Raw genomic sequence first — 17,237 nt, forward strand, 5'->3', positions numbered from 1 at the left:
CTGTGTTGGGTTTGCATATTTTCCACTCGCTCTGGCACTACATTGTCACAAGTAAACCAGTTCCAGGCACATGCTGTGTCTGTGCAGGCCAAGCCTATGAACCCTCTTGCTGAAGCATCTTTAATTTTGTTCAGGAGCCTTGCTGTATGCCCTGCAACACTTTCCTCGGCTGGCCATGCAGTCACACACTACTTCCAGAACTTTGCCATCTTCTCTCTGTATGGTTACTGACACATTATGATACGAGTTCACTGCCTGTGAAAACCTCACAACGCCTTTTAATGTGATGATGTCATCTGCAATGGAGTGTAGTACTGTATTTGGCCAATCCACCCGGAGCTCATGTAATTCTGCCCTTCAATCAGTGCCCTGTAGGTTTGCGTTCTGAAGCTCATCACATGCCAGGCAATTAATAAGATAATCCTGGATACCTGTAAAAACATTTATTTTACTACAACTAGTCGTTTTTTTGTTGTTTGCAAGCTATTGAACATATTAGCAACAAAGCTAGTAATGATAGCGTTCGGTTTTATGGCTGTCATCAATTAATACATGCCTTAATACATTAACTTGTCATTAAATTACCTGCATCGGTCAATTTTGGCCACTGCCTGACATCATCTACCCAATCTTCCCTTTCCTTAGCCGTTGTTTATCTACCTGTCACCTGTCATATTCGCGTTAGAAATGCTTTCATTGAAAATCCAATAGAGGGCAGCGGTAAGTCACAGTCCACAGCCACGCAGTAATGGCGATAGCCAATATGGCGGCGCCCGTAGATTTCGCGGTGGATTTGTGTATACATATATTATCCATCATGCAATACCATCAGGGAGGCGTATGATTTGCTCGAAGCTCACTTCCAAGCAATACAATGACCTCAAACACATCCAGAGTCATTAAGGCCTAGTACTGGAAGTGATGCCATGGCCCCAACAGAGCCCTGATCTCAACGTTATCAAGTGTCTATGAAACACATGAGGAGACAAAAGGATATGGAAACGCCTGCATCCACAGGAGGTCTGAGGTTGGTTCTCCAAGAAATTTGTTAACAGGCTCCATATTTTAGTTTTTCTTTTATTAAGTATGACTGAACCAGAAAGAAATGTAGCGGATTCTTTCTGTAATATTAAGACCTGATTTGATTGATTTAGTACATACAAGTTAAAAGAGAAAGCGGCATGTACAATAACCATTGAAGGGAAATGAAGGGTTGGTGGATTCTCTGGGTGCCTGCTGATTTATTACTGCTTTTTTCCTGAGATACAAAAGGTACATACGGCAACTGGTTATACGTTTAAAACAGTATCATTTCAATAACATTGAAGGCATAAAGTTTGTACAAGTACTTGAATTCCCTTTCTCAATTCCATGTGTTCACATTTTAAACTGGGATAATTTACAAGGCATTTATGTGAGCTCCAAACATATTTCATTTCACATGCGTTTTTAGCAGTAAGGAAAACCATTTGAGTTTTTGGCTATAATGTGTGGAAAGGGACATCATAAATGGTATTTTATCCTGCAGCATTTTCTGTCGACTTATTTCTTCTCCTGCTCTTTGGACTTATCAGGATGGTCAGTTTGGTCTTGGCTCTTTCAGGAAGCGGAGGATCTCATCAATCGTGGCCTCCTGGTACTCATGAGACCATCTGGATGAGGAAGAAGCAGAAATAAATGCATTGAAAGAAAATGTATTTTGAAGATCTGACAGTTTCCTACTTTTACAGATTAAAGTTCTATGGATAAAGACTACCATTATAAAACCACAAAAACAAACTATTACATCTGTTAAAACAATTCTAATTTATTGGCAAAATACATGAAATGTTGCTTTATATGCTGAAAAAACTCAATTATTTCAACAACTGAAGGTTCTGATACTCACTTGATGCCATTGAAGTTGAGCATAGGTCTCATGTCTTCAGGTAATGCCGTGGGTTCAGGCCACATGAAATTATCCACGACAGGAACAATGTTCTTCTTACAAGCCAGGGCTGTGACTATTTCCTGCAACAAAAAAGACATTTGTAACTAAAAATGTTTCATCTGATGTTTAAAAAGATTGCATCAATCATCACCAAATCCAAGGCTTGGTGACTTATTTCAGCAGTAATCAGAGTGTTGCCCTCACTATTTCATGAATGAAAAACTTTGTTACAGGATTAAAGACCAGATTAAAAAAACCACAAACATGAACCAAAAGACCTTCATCAAGGTCATGATCTCATTCTCAGAGGCATTCAGACATCAGTTATACACAAGACATGTTAGTTTCATGGACAGTTATTTAGCACCATTTTTGTGATGTCATACAATGGGAACACTTTCACATTTTGTCTGATCAAGTCTTTCACACAGTGTGTCATTTTTGGTCGGTCCAGGCGAGCATTTGGATGTTTATTTACATATGAAAGAAAGAAAACCTCTGACCTTATGCATCCAATCCTTCATGCCAGTGTCTCCCATGTATTTGTCGAGTGCGTTGGCTGACAAGACCAGGATGAAGTTCCTCGCCTGCTGCACACTCTGAACCAGTTTGCCCTCAAATTTGCCAGCCTCCAGGTTTTCCACGTCTATAAAGACACTGTATCCTCTGACCTGAAGGTGCACCTTCAGAAGACTAAAGACGACAAAAGGTTTGTCTTTTAAATCATCTTATTCTTATGTCAAGTAAAAAAGCAAAGCAACTTTCAATCCTGACCTGGCCAGCTGGGAGCCGGTCGTCCGGCAGTAGCTGATGAACACGTCGGGCCCTGGCGGCTGCTCGTCTGTGTCGCATGGCTTGGATGGTTTGCCGCTGGCGGACAGTATTTTTGCTCTGTGGACTTCATTTTCTATGTGGCAGTCATACTGAAGGTAGTGATCATTGAGGTTCAGGACGGTGTTTCGATCGACTCCTGCCTGGACCATGCCGTAGGTGTACTGACGGAAACGAGGGTCCACCTCAGCCAGCCAGCCAGCCATGTTGTTTGGGTCGCATGCGGAGTAGTCTGCATATGATTTCAGCACTCGTAACTCTAGCAAAAACCTGGAGGATGATTAACAAAACACATTTTTACACAACACTAACTTTACACACAGGTGCAATTGTCTTACCTCTCGCGGGTGAGACCTGCAGTCATGCCCAAATCAGAGCTGAGGTGTTGATCCGTCATGTTCAGAAGGAGATCTCCATCCACCTGAAGCTCCTGTGCAGCAACACACATCACCAGCAGACCAGTTAGCCTTTGGGCTCCGACATGTTACTGTTCTCCATGCCTTTTTCTTATGATTTTCCTGTCTTATTTACCTGGAAACGGTCACAATAAGCACTGAAGCCAACCTGCTGCAACCACACCCGCACTTCACAGGTTGTCCAGTTGGAGACGGATGAGAAGATTCTTTTGGGTACTTCTTCTCCCATCATGCTTAGCGCTTTCTTGGAAAGTGAACAGGCTGTCTCATTGGTGCAGTACATGACTATTCTTTTCAGGCTCTGAACTGCTCCGATCTCTTGAAATATCTTTGAATACATAAGACAAAACAAAATTTATGGTATCAGATGTAATTTTAAGTCTATAGTAAATGAGCCTCGCGCTCATACCTTAATGTTGTGGTGACGGGACTTGATACTAGCCTCAACACAAATGTAAAAGGCTGCAATGCACTTTCCCTCCACTCTTGTGCCATCCAGTAAAGGCAAGAGGTGCTGGAGGTCAGATGCAGTCTTTCCCTGCATGCAATCGGTGTTGTTCAATAAACTGCAGGCAAAGTCATCAAGATCCAGAGATGCAATGAAAGGTTCCACCAGCTCCAAAGTCCCAGATTTCACCACCTCCCTCTCCATTTCTCGGTTTGCAGCCAGCATGGTCACAGCCAGGCAGGCGTGGAAGCGGATAAGCTCGTCTTGTTTAGAAAAAGCCAGAGGGAAGAGCCACTCAGCCGCCTGCTTGTCAATCATCAACCGCTGACAGCGGTGGCCTCCGTAGATGGCACAGTTTGACAGCGCTACGGCACAGTGGCGCAGCACGGTGGGATCTGTGCCTCGACACCAAAAAAGGAGAGCACCCAGGGCCCCGTTGGAGATGAGGTGGACAGATGTTTCCTCTGTGTGTTTGAACATGTGCTCTAGGATGCCGGAGACACTGCGAGCCAGCTGAGCATCCTCTTGCTGTCGAGCCAGGTTGAGGATGACTCCCAGGCCCAGGCGTGCAACATAGTCCCTGTTGGAACAACCGTTTGCAATCAGACACCATCAAATACAAATAGCGTTAATGAAAGGCATCAATCACACACAAAAAAATATCAGTGTGTTTAGTTTCAGAAAAGAAGGAGAAACATTTGCTAAAGTTTTTACTCAAAGATAACATTTTAAGAATTTTTTGATGAAAAATGTTCCCTGAAACTGGCCCAGAATTCTTTCTCTGAAGTGTTACCAGGCCGTGAGCCGGCACCTCACGACGTGGAGGAGGAGCGGGACCTCGTTCTTTAGGTCATTGCCCAAAGCACATAGGTGAGTATTGGAACGAAGACCAACCAGTAAATTGAGAGCTTTGCTTTCTGACTTAGCTCTCTCTTCACCACAAATAATGAATTTTTAAAAAGATGGATAAAGCATGTTATCATACGGGCCACTGGCTTGTACTGGGTTGATTTGAAAGCCACCTCCCATTTTGAAAGTAAGTAGAAAAATATATAAGCCCAAATAACGTCATTGTACAGCTAAAGATAAGTTTGTCAGATGTCAATCAAAGCCCACGGTCCATGTGAGTATAGTATACAATTTATTTTTTCAATTTCGCCCACAGAACCACCGTCCTATGGGTGGCTGGATGGCTCAGCTGGCTGCATGAGAAACCAAGGTTCGTTTCTTAAGGGGGTGTGATTATTCCAGTGTGGGTCCATGGGAAGTTACTGCCTAACTATGTAGTCACAAGGGGGCCCCAGACTTGTATTTTATCCGGTCCCCAGCCTGGATAAATTACAGAGTTGTGTCAGGAAGGGCATCTGGTGTAAAAATCTTTGCCAAACCACCTGTGCGACACATTGAAAGCTGATTCGCTGTGGTTTTTGATATTTAAAGTCACATTTGTCATGTAGAGGTATCAGTAGCTGCTTGCCTTGCAACTTTTGGGTGAAAGTTTATCAATATTACCTGTTCTCTGAGGTCAGTATCTGCTCCAGGAGTTTTGCAGACTCATGGATGATCTCCACCTCAGGCGTCTTTTGGAGCTGCAGCAGCAGGAGCTCCAGGCCTCCATCCAGCCGGATCCTATTGCAGATTTCTTCAGCCACCTGACGTCCAACGGCTGGTAAAACCCAGGCCTCCTCCACCAGCTGGTAGATCTCTGCGACTGCCCTGCGGATCTCGTTCAAGTCCGAGTTTTCTTGAGCTGACTTCAGCCTCTGGATGGCCGAGCACAGGGCCGGGAGGGAGGTGTTCAAGACCCCCTGGACGTCGGTGCTTAGCCCTGGTGAAACAGACTTGGGCTCGCTTCCTGTGCCGCTCCTCCATCGCTGGAGTTGGCTGACATATTGAATATGGGGAAAGTCTTTGGAAAGGTCCAATTTGGAATTTTTTGGGGCTGTCTTCAGCTTGTTTTTATCAGAAGAAGCCCTTTTTTGGGTCTTCACAGCAATTCTGCGGATAATTTCGTCCCTGATTTCAAAGCATTTCTTTCGAACGACACAGCGCTGTTGTCGTGCGAGAGAAATGGATACATTCAATAGCTTATTCTTTTTCTTAGCATCAAGGTTGTCAAGATAGTCGCAAGTTCTGTTCTTCTTAGCCCTTATCTTCGACGAAATAAAACAAAGTGTTGCATTCGGAGCACGGCTTTTGGCTGCAGAGAACATGCCCATCACTTCCTCAGCGTCAATGTTGTGGCAACGGGCTGACTCGGTTTCTTTCCGGAGAACTTCATTGATATCCAGCTTGAAATATCGACTGTACTGCCTTTCCAGTGCTACAACAATCTGTGCCAGACATGCACTCATCATGGTGGCAAAGAGAGACCTATCAGCTGGCTCCATTTGGAGCTTCTGCACTGACGAAGCCTGCAGTTCCCCACCAAAGACGTCCTTTTTCAAGACTAATGTTTCCAAAGGAACCTCCACATAAGTCTTGATGGTTTCAATGACATTCCTCACAGTCTCAATCCCATCAACGTGGCTCACAGTCTGAGTAGCAGCAGCAGTATAAAATTTTGACATCCAAGGTCCAGACAAAAATATGCCAATTAAACCTAGCACTTGCATTTCTACCTTGCCAGTGGCTGAACCAAAGTCAGACAATAAGGCAGACTGCAAATCACTACAGGAAACAGTTCCTGTGGAGAAGAAGTTTAAGAATAAATCGTAGTGGTACATCAGCTGCTCACAGATGACAAACAAAACATGCAACCTGTTCCCCCTGTACCTTGGTAGAAGACCTTTAGGTAATCCAGACTTTTCTAAAAATGAAACAAACCCCCTAGGGTCACCTTTACCGTCTTTGTACCTAAATTTGTTGACAGCAAGAACAATATTTCCAGCAATGCAGTCGTTTCCTGACAGACTGCCTCTGACTGTCTCAGCATCCTTCAGAGTTGACCTGCACGATCTGGCTATGGTTTCTAACGGGTGCAGATGACAGTTCAGTTCATTAAATGACACCCCCCATGCCTCCTCTAACTGAGAAATAGTGGCGTGATTAACCGCACTACGATCAGTCAGTGTATTTTTTATATTGGCAATCATAGTTTTCCTGATATTTTCAAAATTACAATCATATATTTTAGTGTAAACATCTGCCACTCTATTTAGTGACTCCTGAATATGGAGCTGGTAATCTTCAGCAGTGCCACCAGGCAGGAGGTCAAGGGACATAATTAAACAATCACTGGCACTAGTGAAGTGGATTTCATTTACATGAACCCCTTCCTGGGTCGTAGCATCAAAACCCAACGTGAGCTCTTGGTTGCTCAACAAAAACTCAGCAACCTGAAAATCAGAGACAACACCCAATTCTCTAACCATTTGTTCCACAGTTCCCCGATGAGGTACAGTATCAAATGTAAAACCGGCCCTTTGTGCCCATTTCTGAATCAGAATGGGGATACTTCTGGTGGGTACATTATTCAAAATATGATCATAAACAACCATTCTAAGATCAAATGGATAGATTTTACCTTCTCTTACAAAGATTTGACGCTGTCTATTTGTCAACGCCTCCACCTTTTCCTGCAGAACAAGATTCTCATTTTCTAACTCCCTGATTCGTTGACTCTGTACATTAACCGTTTCCGCTGCAATGAGACCCCGGGAATCATCACTTTCCGCAGAAGCAGAAGTTTCAGCAACCTTTTTGCATTTACGATATTTCTTTAACTGCAAGTTCTTTTTCTTCTCATAAGACAACTGTTTCCTCAACGAAACTAATTGTTCCATGCCGGGTCCCCTTTTGATCTCTTTTCTCAACAGACATATCATGTCATTCTTCTTGGCAATTAGCATTTTTTTACGTTTTATGTCCTGGTTGAGGTATTTCACTTGTTGCACACGGCTTGATTTTAATTTCTCCTGCAAAGACTTCACAGAATCACGACATTTCTTTTTCATGTCAGATTTGGTCATCACTGCAAATGAAAGTCTCCTTTTGATTCTTTGGAACTCGGGAGTTAAGGCGATTCTCGGTGATGTTCGCACAGATACAGCAGGTGACTGAGTGGAGCTGGTGCATGATTCTTCCCCAGCAGTGAGCTCCGAAACAGTTAGAGGTGATAAAGTCATTATGGCTGGAGATGAGACCTCAAACTGAGACGTAGATGGATGAGACAATTGAGATTCATCTGAAACTGATGGGGCCTTATGAGGAGAAGGCTGAGCTAAGGTGTGCAAAGTAAATACTTGGTCACACACATCCTGAAAATGCTGCTTGTCACTTTCACGTGTGAAATGTTGGTATTTTCTTATTGTTTCTTTCAGCAAATAATTAATCTGCCATGGTTTCACAACAACATTTGATCCTAAGATCTTGGATATTTGCTGAATGGTGTGAGTAATTTTACGCTTTTGCTGGAAGAAAATGTGTAAAACATGCCCATTCCTCAATGGTGGAGCATCTGGGATGTTGCCATACTTCTCAGCAATAAATTCAACTACTAACCCAGGCTTCTTTGGAGGCATGCTGTTAAGCTCTGAAAGCACAGAAAGATAAAATATTAATAACTAATGGCAGATCCAATTTTACATAGAAATCAAATGTGAAAACACATGATGACTTAAGATTTTTTAAAAAATGAAAAGAAAAGAAAAATTTTACAGTCTGAAAAATAAAAAATTATAAAAATAATTATTAAAAATAATATATTTTTTAAAGTTCTTGATTAGGGTTTTTTTTTTAAATAAATAAAAATACAACGTCTTCCTGGCATTTACTCAGTTACATGTGCTCCTGTATGATTGTAAACAACGGTAGAAGCAAATCGCCTTGCTAGAAACCGACCACGTGACCATGAGACTCCAATCTAAACCTCTGTGAAGGCCTAAAATCAATCTACTTAAATCTCAGTAATCCAACGTTAAAATAACATTTAACTGTTGTTGATTCGTAAAAATAAGTCTTAAAAGTAAGTTCAAGCTGATTTTACATGGCGATTATAGAAAATAACAGAATTACGAAAGAGTATTGTGAGCCCTTTAAACAGAGAATTTCCATCATGGCGGAGGCGGCGGACATTCACAACGCGCACTTCCATAGTTAAAAAAGGTATTTGCAGACTTGAATTTTGTCATGGAATTTGCAGGAGATGAATAAAACACATATAAAAATAATTTAGTGGCAACATTATAATTCAAGATACTCACCTTAAAATATGCGAAGTGGTTTCTGACAACCGAAGTTTTTGCCGAAAAATTTAGGTAGTAATACTGCACGGTCAAAAAAGAAATGGGAAGGAAGTAAAACGACAAATATGTCGAGTAAGTTTTTAAAAGATTTGCCCAACTTTAGACGATCACTCGAGAAAGTTATGTTCGTTTGAACAGAGACTGGTCCTGCAGCCTCGCGTGTAGTCAAGCTCACTGTTGTGGCAAAGACTTTCACAGGTTCTCGGGGTCCTTTGGGGGTCCTTCGACCAATGATGACGTCACCCTACAGCAACATCTACAGCGATTTTACGTTTAGCGTTTACTACTTAGCGACGTCGTACCCATCTAAGGAATTTTAAAGGATTTGTTTTGGGTTTGAAGAGAATGACTGCAGTTTTTGTTTGAATGACATTGAGACGGTGGATCATTTATTCTTTAACTGTGGAATTATAAAAACATTCTGGGATGAGTTCTGCTTTTGGTATTCTTCCAAAATTGCAGTGCCAGTTTATTTACACTCAAAAAAAATTCTATTCGGTGTGGTATCATATAATAGACCAGAAAATACAGTTCTTAATATCCTGATATTGCAAGAAAAATTTTATATACACAAAAATAAATTTTTGAAGACCAAACTACTTTTTGTAACATTTCATAAAGAGCTCTGTTTTTACTTTCAATCACTTCATTATATGTGTGGTGGCTGCCTACACTGCCACCCCATCAGGGCAGTAACATCCTGCACCACACCCTACATATCTGTTCACTTTATTTGTGCATATACCTTTGGATTTCTTTTTCAAACATAACACACACATTTGATAACATTTATTAGCATGCTTCAGTTTACTTTTTTATAATTTGATGGTTTGTTTGAGTTACCAGTGCTAAGGGGAACCATTGTTGCTGCTGCTGCCATCTGCTGCTGCAAAATCAAGTCAGGCCTGACACAAGAATGCATCCCAGTCAGCAGAGGCCTTATATTCAGCAGGCAGCTAATTGGACTGAACCATCGCCCAGTGGACAAGGAACTCTTTCTGTGTTTCTTTACTTTAGTTTCCATTTTGATGCTCCTTAGTTTCATTCATTGTGTATGTTAATTTATCACATGTTGGACTTTAGTTTAGTTTGTTTGATGTATTTTGTCTTAGTCATTTTAAGTTCCCCCTTGTGTGTCTAGTTGGTTTGATCAGCCACTATATATGTTCCCTTGTGTTTCCAATTAGGAGGTCAGTTTAATTATGTTGGTTTGTCTGTTCAGTTGTCCTCTGTTACATTTAAAAACTTGAGTTAACTTTGTTGCTTGGACCTCTTTTAAGGGCCCATTTTTGCCCATTTACACATTTAGAAAAATAAATTTAAATATTTTTGATAAAATTGTTTGCTGTCCTTGCCTTCTACTGCTCGGTCCACCACATAATGGTGTCAGAAGCGGGATCAGCAGTTTAAGGACAGTTTTTTTTTTTTTTTTTTTTTTTTCCTCTTCCCCCCCGGCAATCCCCTGAAATTTTTTTTTTGTGAGCCATGCAACGAGGAGGAAGGACTACAAGAACACGCATTGAACATAAGGACTACAGCACTGCCAACATGGACAATGGAGAAGAGGAGGAGGCTGGAGCTTCAGGAGCTGGTACAGGTACTGAGGGTGAAGAGCCAACATTACAACATCTCACTAGTATTCTCCAGGCCTTCATGGGACAACAGGAAGCCAGAGAAATGAGACTCCAGGAGGAAGCAAAGCAGCAGGAACACAGGCTAAAAGGCCTGCAGCATCAGTTCCAACTTTTGCAGATGGAGGTGCAGGCCCGGACGTCACCTGTTCCTGATTACACCTCATCAGCCCCTGATCCAACAGAGGAGTCTGGTTCAGATGATCGGCTGCCAGAGGCCGTACATCAGACAGCAGGGGCACAGCAAGTAACCACTCACCCTCGCTTCTCTATGGATTCCAGGTTAGAAAAGCTAACAGAAAACGATGACATTGAACATTTCCTAATAACTTTTGAACGCATAGCAACAGCGTGCAAGTGGGTGGAGTCAGACTGGGTTTTCCGCCTCATCCCACTGCTCACTGGTAAGGCCAGAAGTGCCTATGTTAACATGGATGTCGATGATTCTTTGAACTATGAAAAAGTTAAAACTGCAATCTTGCATAAATATGACATCAGCCCTGAGTCTTACCGACAGATTTCGTTCCTTGGAAGTGGGCCCCGACGAAAGTCCCAAGGAGCTTTATGCCCGTCTCAAAGAACTCTATGATAAGTGGATTCAACCCAGAGGTAAAACGGTAAAAGAAATTGGTGAGATAATCATTATGGAACAATACTTAAGAATGATGTCTCCTGAGCTTCAGGTCTGGATAAAAGAACATGGGCCTAAATCAGCAGCTGAAGCCGCAACACTGGCAGAGGTGTTTGTGGCTGCTCGCAAGAAAAATGTACCATGGAGCAACCTGCAATGGAAGGGTATAAAAGACTCACGCAGGCCAACAGCCCCACAACACCACCACCACAGACTGGCTCCAGGAACACCGAGAATGCCTGTGCAGGATGATCAGATGAGTAAACCAGCAAAATCTTCCAATAAACCACCAATCTGCTATTTGTGTGGGCAGGAAGGACATATTAAACCCCTTTGCCCAAGAAATTCAGCAAAGCTCACTCGGATGTGTTTTGTTCCATATCAGAGCCATGCTTTGGAAAGTCTAGCTAACCAGCCTATTAAAATGACCACTGTTAAAGTGAATGGGAAATGTTGCAATGCACTGATTGACACTGGCAGTACACAGACTTTAATTCATCGACAACATGTACCAGTCAACCTTGTTTCCACTCAAGAGACAGTTTCCATCTGCTGTGTACATGGTGATAAAAGACTTTATCCTACTGCTGATCTCTACTTGGAAATTCAAGGACAGATGTATCTTCTGAAAGTAGGAGTTGTTGATGACCTTCCTTTCCCAGTTGTTTTGGGTCATGACCTGCCAGTTCTTTATGACCTGTTGGACACAAGAGGAAGTGCTGTTGCGGTTACGAGAGCTCAAGCTAAAAATACAGATGCGAATCTGCCACTTCTCTGCGCTTTACCTTTCTATGATGCTGAGCTTGAGACAAAACCCGGGAAGTCTCGCAAAACGCGTAGTCAGAAAAGGCAAGAGAAATTTAAACTAACTATGGTAGATCCGCCCGTTGAAGCAACTCCAGAAGTGGGTTTAGGGTTCAAGTTGCCATCTAACATTGTTGAAATGCAACAAAATGATCCAACTTTGTCGTCTTGTTTTGTAAAAGCAGCAGAAATGGCTGAGGAGTCGAAGAGGGAGTATCTGGTGGAGAATGGAGTTCTTTATCACCAGCAAGGTAAAGTGAAGCAACTGGTGGTTCCTCTGTTGGTTCGAGATGTAGTACTCAGCCTAGGCCACACCATACCGTGGGCTGGCCACCTAGGGAAGCAAAAAACAACTGCACGTGTGATGAAACACTTCTACTGGCCTGGCTTACGTACAGACATCCAACATTACTGTCAGAGTTGCCCTCAGTGCCAGAAAACCTCACTGAAATGTACCACCAAAGCTCCACTCCAGCCTCTCCCAATTATTGGCACTCCGTTTGAACGCCTTGGCATGGATGTAGTGGGACCAGTGGAGAAAAGTAAAGCTGGAAACCGCTACATGCTAGTCATCACAGATTATGCCACAAAGTACCCAGAGGTGTTTCCACTGAAATGTGTGAAAGCAAAAGCTGTGGCATTCTCTCTGGTTCAGTTCTTCTCCAGAGTGGGTTTCCCCCGAGAAATTTTGACAGACCGAGGTACTAACTTCATGTCTAACTTGCTTAAGCAGGTTTATCAGCTCCTGGGTGTGAGGAATCTGCGGACCACTCCTTATCATCCACAGACGGACGGGTTGACTGAACGCTTTAATCAGACGCTTAAGCAAATGCTTCGTAAGTTCGTCAATGAAACCGGGTCTGATTGGGATCAGTGGCTGCCTTATCTCCTCTTCGCCTACAGAGAGGTACCCCAGGCTTCAACAGGGTTCTCCCCCTTTGAATTACTTTATGGACATGAAGTAAGGGGACCCCTGACCCTCTTAAGAGAAACCTGGGAAGGAGAGCAGGGCAGAGGAGAACCTGTTAATGCCATTCAGTATGTTATTCAAATGAGAGAAAAGCTGCAGAGGATGAGCGAGTTAGCACAGGCCCACATGGCTGATGCACAGAGACGCCAGAAGAGCTGGTATGATCAAAAAGCACGCCAGAGAAGTTTCCTGCCAGGTCAAAAAGTCCTAGTAATGCTACCCACAAGTGACAGTAAGTTGCTAGCCAAATGGCAAGGCCCCTTTGTGGTCCAAAAGAAACTTGGGGCTACAACATATCAGGTTTCCACCCCAGGTCACAAACAGTCCAGTCGTGTATTGCACGTAAACCTTCTCAAAGAATGGGTTTCCAGGACTGCAGACGATGCCATGGGACTGCTGATCAGAGATGTCAGTGAGGAGGACGAAGTGGATGAATTTCTGCCATCATCAATGCCCACCACCTTGGATTTAAACCATCTTTCTGAAAACCAACAAGCTCAGGTGAAAGCATTGATTGATTCCAGGGTCTTCCAGGAATATCCAGGATGCACAAACTTGGTGCACCATGACATTGTGCTAAAGGAGCAGGCTACAGTTAGGCGCATGAGTTACAGAGTACCAGAGCGTCTACTGGGTCCGCTAAAGGAAGAGGTTGATCACATGCTGTCCCTCGGGATCATCAAGCCTTCGAAAAGCGAGTGGTGTCATCCAGTTGTGTTGGTCCCCAAGAAGGATGGAACCATCAGATTTTGCATAGATTTTCGCTATCTAAATTCTGTGTCAAAATTTGATTCCTATCCAACCCCCAGAATTGACAATCTCATTGAGTGTCTGGGAAAGGCAAAGTTTTTAACAACTATTGACCTTTGTAAGGGTTATTGGCAGGTTCCCCTTACAGAGCGGTCCCAGGAACTGACTGCTTTTCGGACACCCTGGGGGCTCTTTCAGTTTACAGTTCTTCCGTTTGGGTTGCACGGTGCCCCTGCAACTTTCCAGCGACTTATGGATCAGGTACTCGGTGGCCTAAAAGACTGTGCTTGTGCATATCTTGATGATATTGTGGTTTACAGTGCCACCTGGGAGGAACATCTAAGACATCTGAAGAAGGTTCTGGAGTGCCTGCATGCTGCGGGGTTAACCATCAATCCAGCAAAGTGTGCTTTTGCCCGGAGGGAAACGGAGTACCTTGGTTACACTATTGGAGGTGGGTTGATCAAACCGCAAGTCAACAAAGTAAAGGCGATTGAATCCTGCCCTCTACCACAGACAAGAAAGCAGCTAAGGTCTTTTCTTGGATTAGCGGGATTTTATCACAAGTTTATTCCAAGCTTTTCAGCCCGTGCAGCTCCGTTGACCGACATGACCGGCTCGAGATGTCCAAACAAAATCAGGTGGACTACGGAGTCTGTGACAGCATTTCGGGACATTCAGCAATCATTGAGTAAGGACCCCATACTGCACAGTCCAGATTTTAATAAACCTTTCATTTTGCAAACCGACGCATCTCAAAGAGGCATTGGAGCTGTGCTTCTACAGTACACGTCTGACGATCGACATCCTGTGGCTTACATAAGCCGAAAGCTACTCCCCAGAGAAATCCACTACTCCACTGTCGAAAAAGAGGCGCTGGCAGTCAAATGGGCTATGGACTCTTTCAAATACTATCTCTTAGGTAGAGAGTTCACCTTGGAGACCGACCACAGGGCTCTGCAATGGCTGGAGAAGATGAAGGACACTAATGCCCGGATAACGAGATGGTACCTCGCCATGCAGCCCTACAGATACAAGGTGAACTACATCCCAGGGAGAGACAACATCACCGCAGACTATCTCTCTCGTGCTCCTGATGAAGGCTCCGAAGGGGAGGGGAGTGTGGTGGCTGCCTACACTGCCACCCCATCAGGGCAGTAACATCCTGCACCACACCCTACATATCTGTTCACTTTATTTGTGCATATACCTTTGGATTTCTTTTTCAAACATAACACACACATTTGATAACATTTATTAGCATGCTTCAGTTTACTTTTTTATAATTTGATGGTTTGTTTGAGTTACCAGTGCTAAGGGGAACCATTGTTGCTGCTGCTGCCATCTGCTGCTGCAAAATCAAGTCAGGCCTGACACAAGAATGCATCCCAGTCAGCAGAGGCCTTATATTCAGCAGGCAGCTAATTGGACTGAACCATCGCCCAGTGGACAAGGAACTCTTTCTGTGTTTCTTTACTTTAGTTTCCATTTTGATGCTCCTTAGTTTCATTCATTGTGTATGTTAATTTATCACATGTTGGACTTTAGTTTAGTTTGTTTGATGTATTTTGTCTTAGTCATTTTAAGTTCCCCCTTGTGTGTCTAGTTGGTTTGATCAGCCACTATATATGTTCCCTTGTGTTTCCAATTAGGAGGTCAGTTTAATTATGTTGGTTTGTCTGTTCAGTTGTCCTCTGTTACATTTAAAAACTTGAGTTAACTTTGTTGCTTGGACCTCTTTTAAGGGCTCATTTTTGCCCATTTACACATTTAGAAAAATAAATTTAAATATTTTTGATAAAATTGTTTGCTGTCCTTGCCTTCTACTGCTCGGTCCACCACAATATGAAAAAGAATGGCTTGAAATTGCTTAGTTTTGTTCAGAAATACAAACTTCACGAGTACCCCTAACTTATATTAGACTATTTAGATTGGTTACATGTTCCTTTATTTTACTTATCTATTATCTATTTGTGTGTTATGTTCATTGTTTCTTTTTTTCCCTTCTATTCTTTATTTTCTATGTTAATGTGTTATGTTTGGCAGTGATGATTGATCTTCGATGTAATGTTGATTACATTGTTATTGTTCGTTATTTAATGTATGATACCTCAATTGTCAAAAAAGTAAAAAAAAAAAAAAAACGGCGACGTCGTGGCAATTTACAGCCAATCAGATAGTGTGACGTCATCATTGGTCCAAGGACCCTGAAGGACCCCGAGAACATCCGGCAGCCTATGCACCTCCCTAGTATACTGCACAATTAAAAAAATAAGAGAGAAGCAGGTCAAACACAAATATATCAACAACATTTTTACCAGATTTGCCCGACTTTAGGTAACCTTCTGATAAACCAACTTTTGTTCGAAGAGACTTTTTTTTTTTCCATCCATCTTCATCTGCTTATCCGGAACCGGGTCGCAGGGGCAGCAGACTGAGCAGAGATGCCCAGACTTCCCTCGCCCCAGCCACTTCCTCCAGCTCCTCTGGGGGGACCCCCAGGTGTTCCCAGGCCAGCCGAGAGATGTAATCTCTCCAGCGTCCTGGGTTTTCTCCGGGGCCTCCGCCCAGTGGGACATGCCCGGAACACCTCTCCAGGGAGGCGTCCAGGAGGCATCCGGACTAGATGCCCGAGCCACCTCAACTGGCTCCTTTAGATGTGGAGGAGAAGCGGTTCTACTCCGAGCTCTCCGCGGGTGACCGAGCTTCTCACCCTATCTCCAAGGGAGCGCCCAGCCAGCCTACAGAGGAATTTCATTTCAGCTGCTTGTATTCGGGACCTCGTTCCGGTGAGTATTGGAACGAAGATCGACCAGTAAATTGAGAGCTTTGCTCTTCGGCTCAGCTCTCTCTTCACCACAACGGACCAGTACAGCGACCGCATAACTACGGACGCTGCTCCAATCCGCCTGTCGATCTCACGCTCCGGTCTTCCCTCACTCGTGAACAAGACCCCCAGATATTTAAACTCCTCCACCTGGGGGCATAGAACCATGGCCTCAGATTTAGCGGTGCTGACCCTCATCCCAGTCGCTTCACACTCGACTGCAAACCGCCCCAATGCACGCTGGAGGTCCTGGCTCGATGAAGCCAACAGGACAACATCATCTGCAAAAAGCAGAGAGGAAATCCTGTGGTCCCCAAACCAGATCCCCTCTGACCCCTGGCTGCGCCCAGAAATTCTGTCTAGAAAAACTATAAACATAACCGGTGATAAAGGGCAGCCCTGCAAGAGTCCAACGTGGACCGGGAACAGGTCTGACTTACTGCCGGCTATGCGAACCAATCTCCTACTCCGGTCATACAGAGACCGGACAGCCCTCAGTAAAGCTCCCCGGACCCCATACTCCCAGAGCACCCCCCATAGGACACCATGGGGGACGCGGTCGAACGCCCTCTCCAAATCCACAAAACACATATGGACTGGGTAAGCGAACTCCCACAATCCCTCCAGTACCCTCGATAGGGTGCAGAGTTGGTCCACTGTTCCATTTTGATTTGAAATGGTTTATTTCAAGCAATTAAGTAGAAATAATACACAACAGCAATATAAACATCAGTTATACATTCATACAATAAC

General features: G+C 43.6%; 1 protein-coding gene, 1 long non-coding RNA gene and 1 pseudogene across 3 annotated transcripts in view; 2 read left to right on the forward strand and 1 right to left on the reverse strand.

The window, feature by feature from the left end:
- Positions 1-1,353: 1,353 nt before the first annotated feature.
- On the reverse strand, positions 1,354-9,122 carry LOC144984574 (uncharacterized; annotated as a pseudogene). The gene is made up of 9 exons (XR_013648372.1): positions 8,830-9,122; positions 5,138-8,159; positions 3,587-4,205; positions 3,293-3,505; positions 3,100-3,191; positions 2,705-3,031; positions 2,434-2,623; positions 1,889-2,010; positions 1,354-1,652 (listed from the first exon to the last, which is right to left on the reverse strand). The product of XR_013648372.1 is annotated as an uncharacterized LOC144984574 (transcript).
- The window catches only part of LOC144984577 (uncharacterized), a 42,868-nt gene continuing 34,278 nt past the window's right edge, over positions 8,648-17,237 (forward strand). Inside the window, exon 1 of the long non-coding RNA XR_013648375.1 lies at positions 8,648-8,731. This is a non-coding gene — a long non-coding RNA (uncharacterized LOC144984577). The remainder of the gene's footprint in view (positions 8,732-17,237) is intronic.
- Positions 10,968-14,968, forward strand: LOC144984575 (uncharacterized). Its single transcript, XM_078933482.1, has 2 exons — positions 10,968-11,111; positions 11,186-14,968. The coding sequence occupies exons 1-2, from the start codon at positions 11,067-11,069 to the stop codon at positions 14,816-14,818; spliced, it is 3,678 nt and encodes a 1,225-aa protein (XP_078789608.1). The 5' UTR covers positions 10,968-11,066; the 3' UTR covers positions 14,819-14,968.

The sequence above is a fragment of the Oryzias latipes genome, chromosome 16, assembly GCF_053564925.1.
Source record: "Oryzias latipes strain Hd-rR chromosome 16, Olatipes_Hd-rR_3.1".
Taxonomy (NCBI): domain Eukaryota; kingdom Metazoa; phylum Chordata; class Actinopteri; order Beloniformes; family Adrianichthyidae; genus Oryzias; species Oryzias latipes.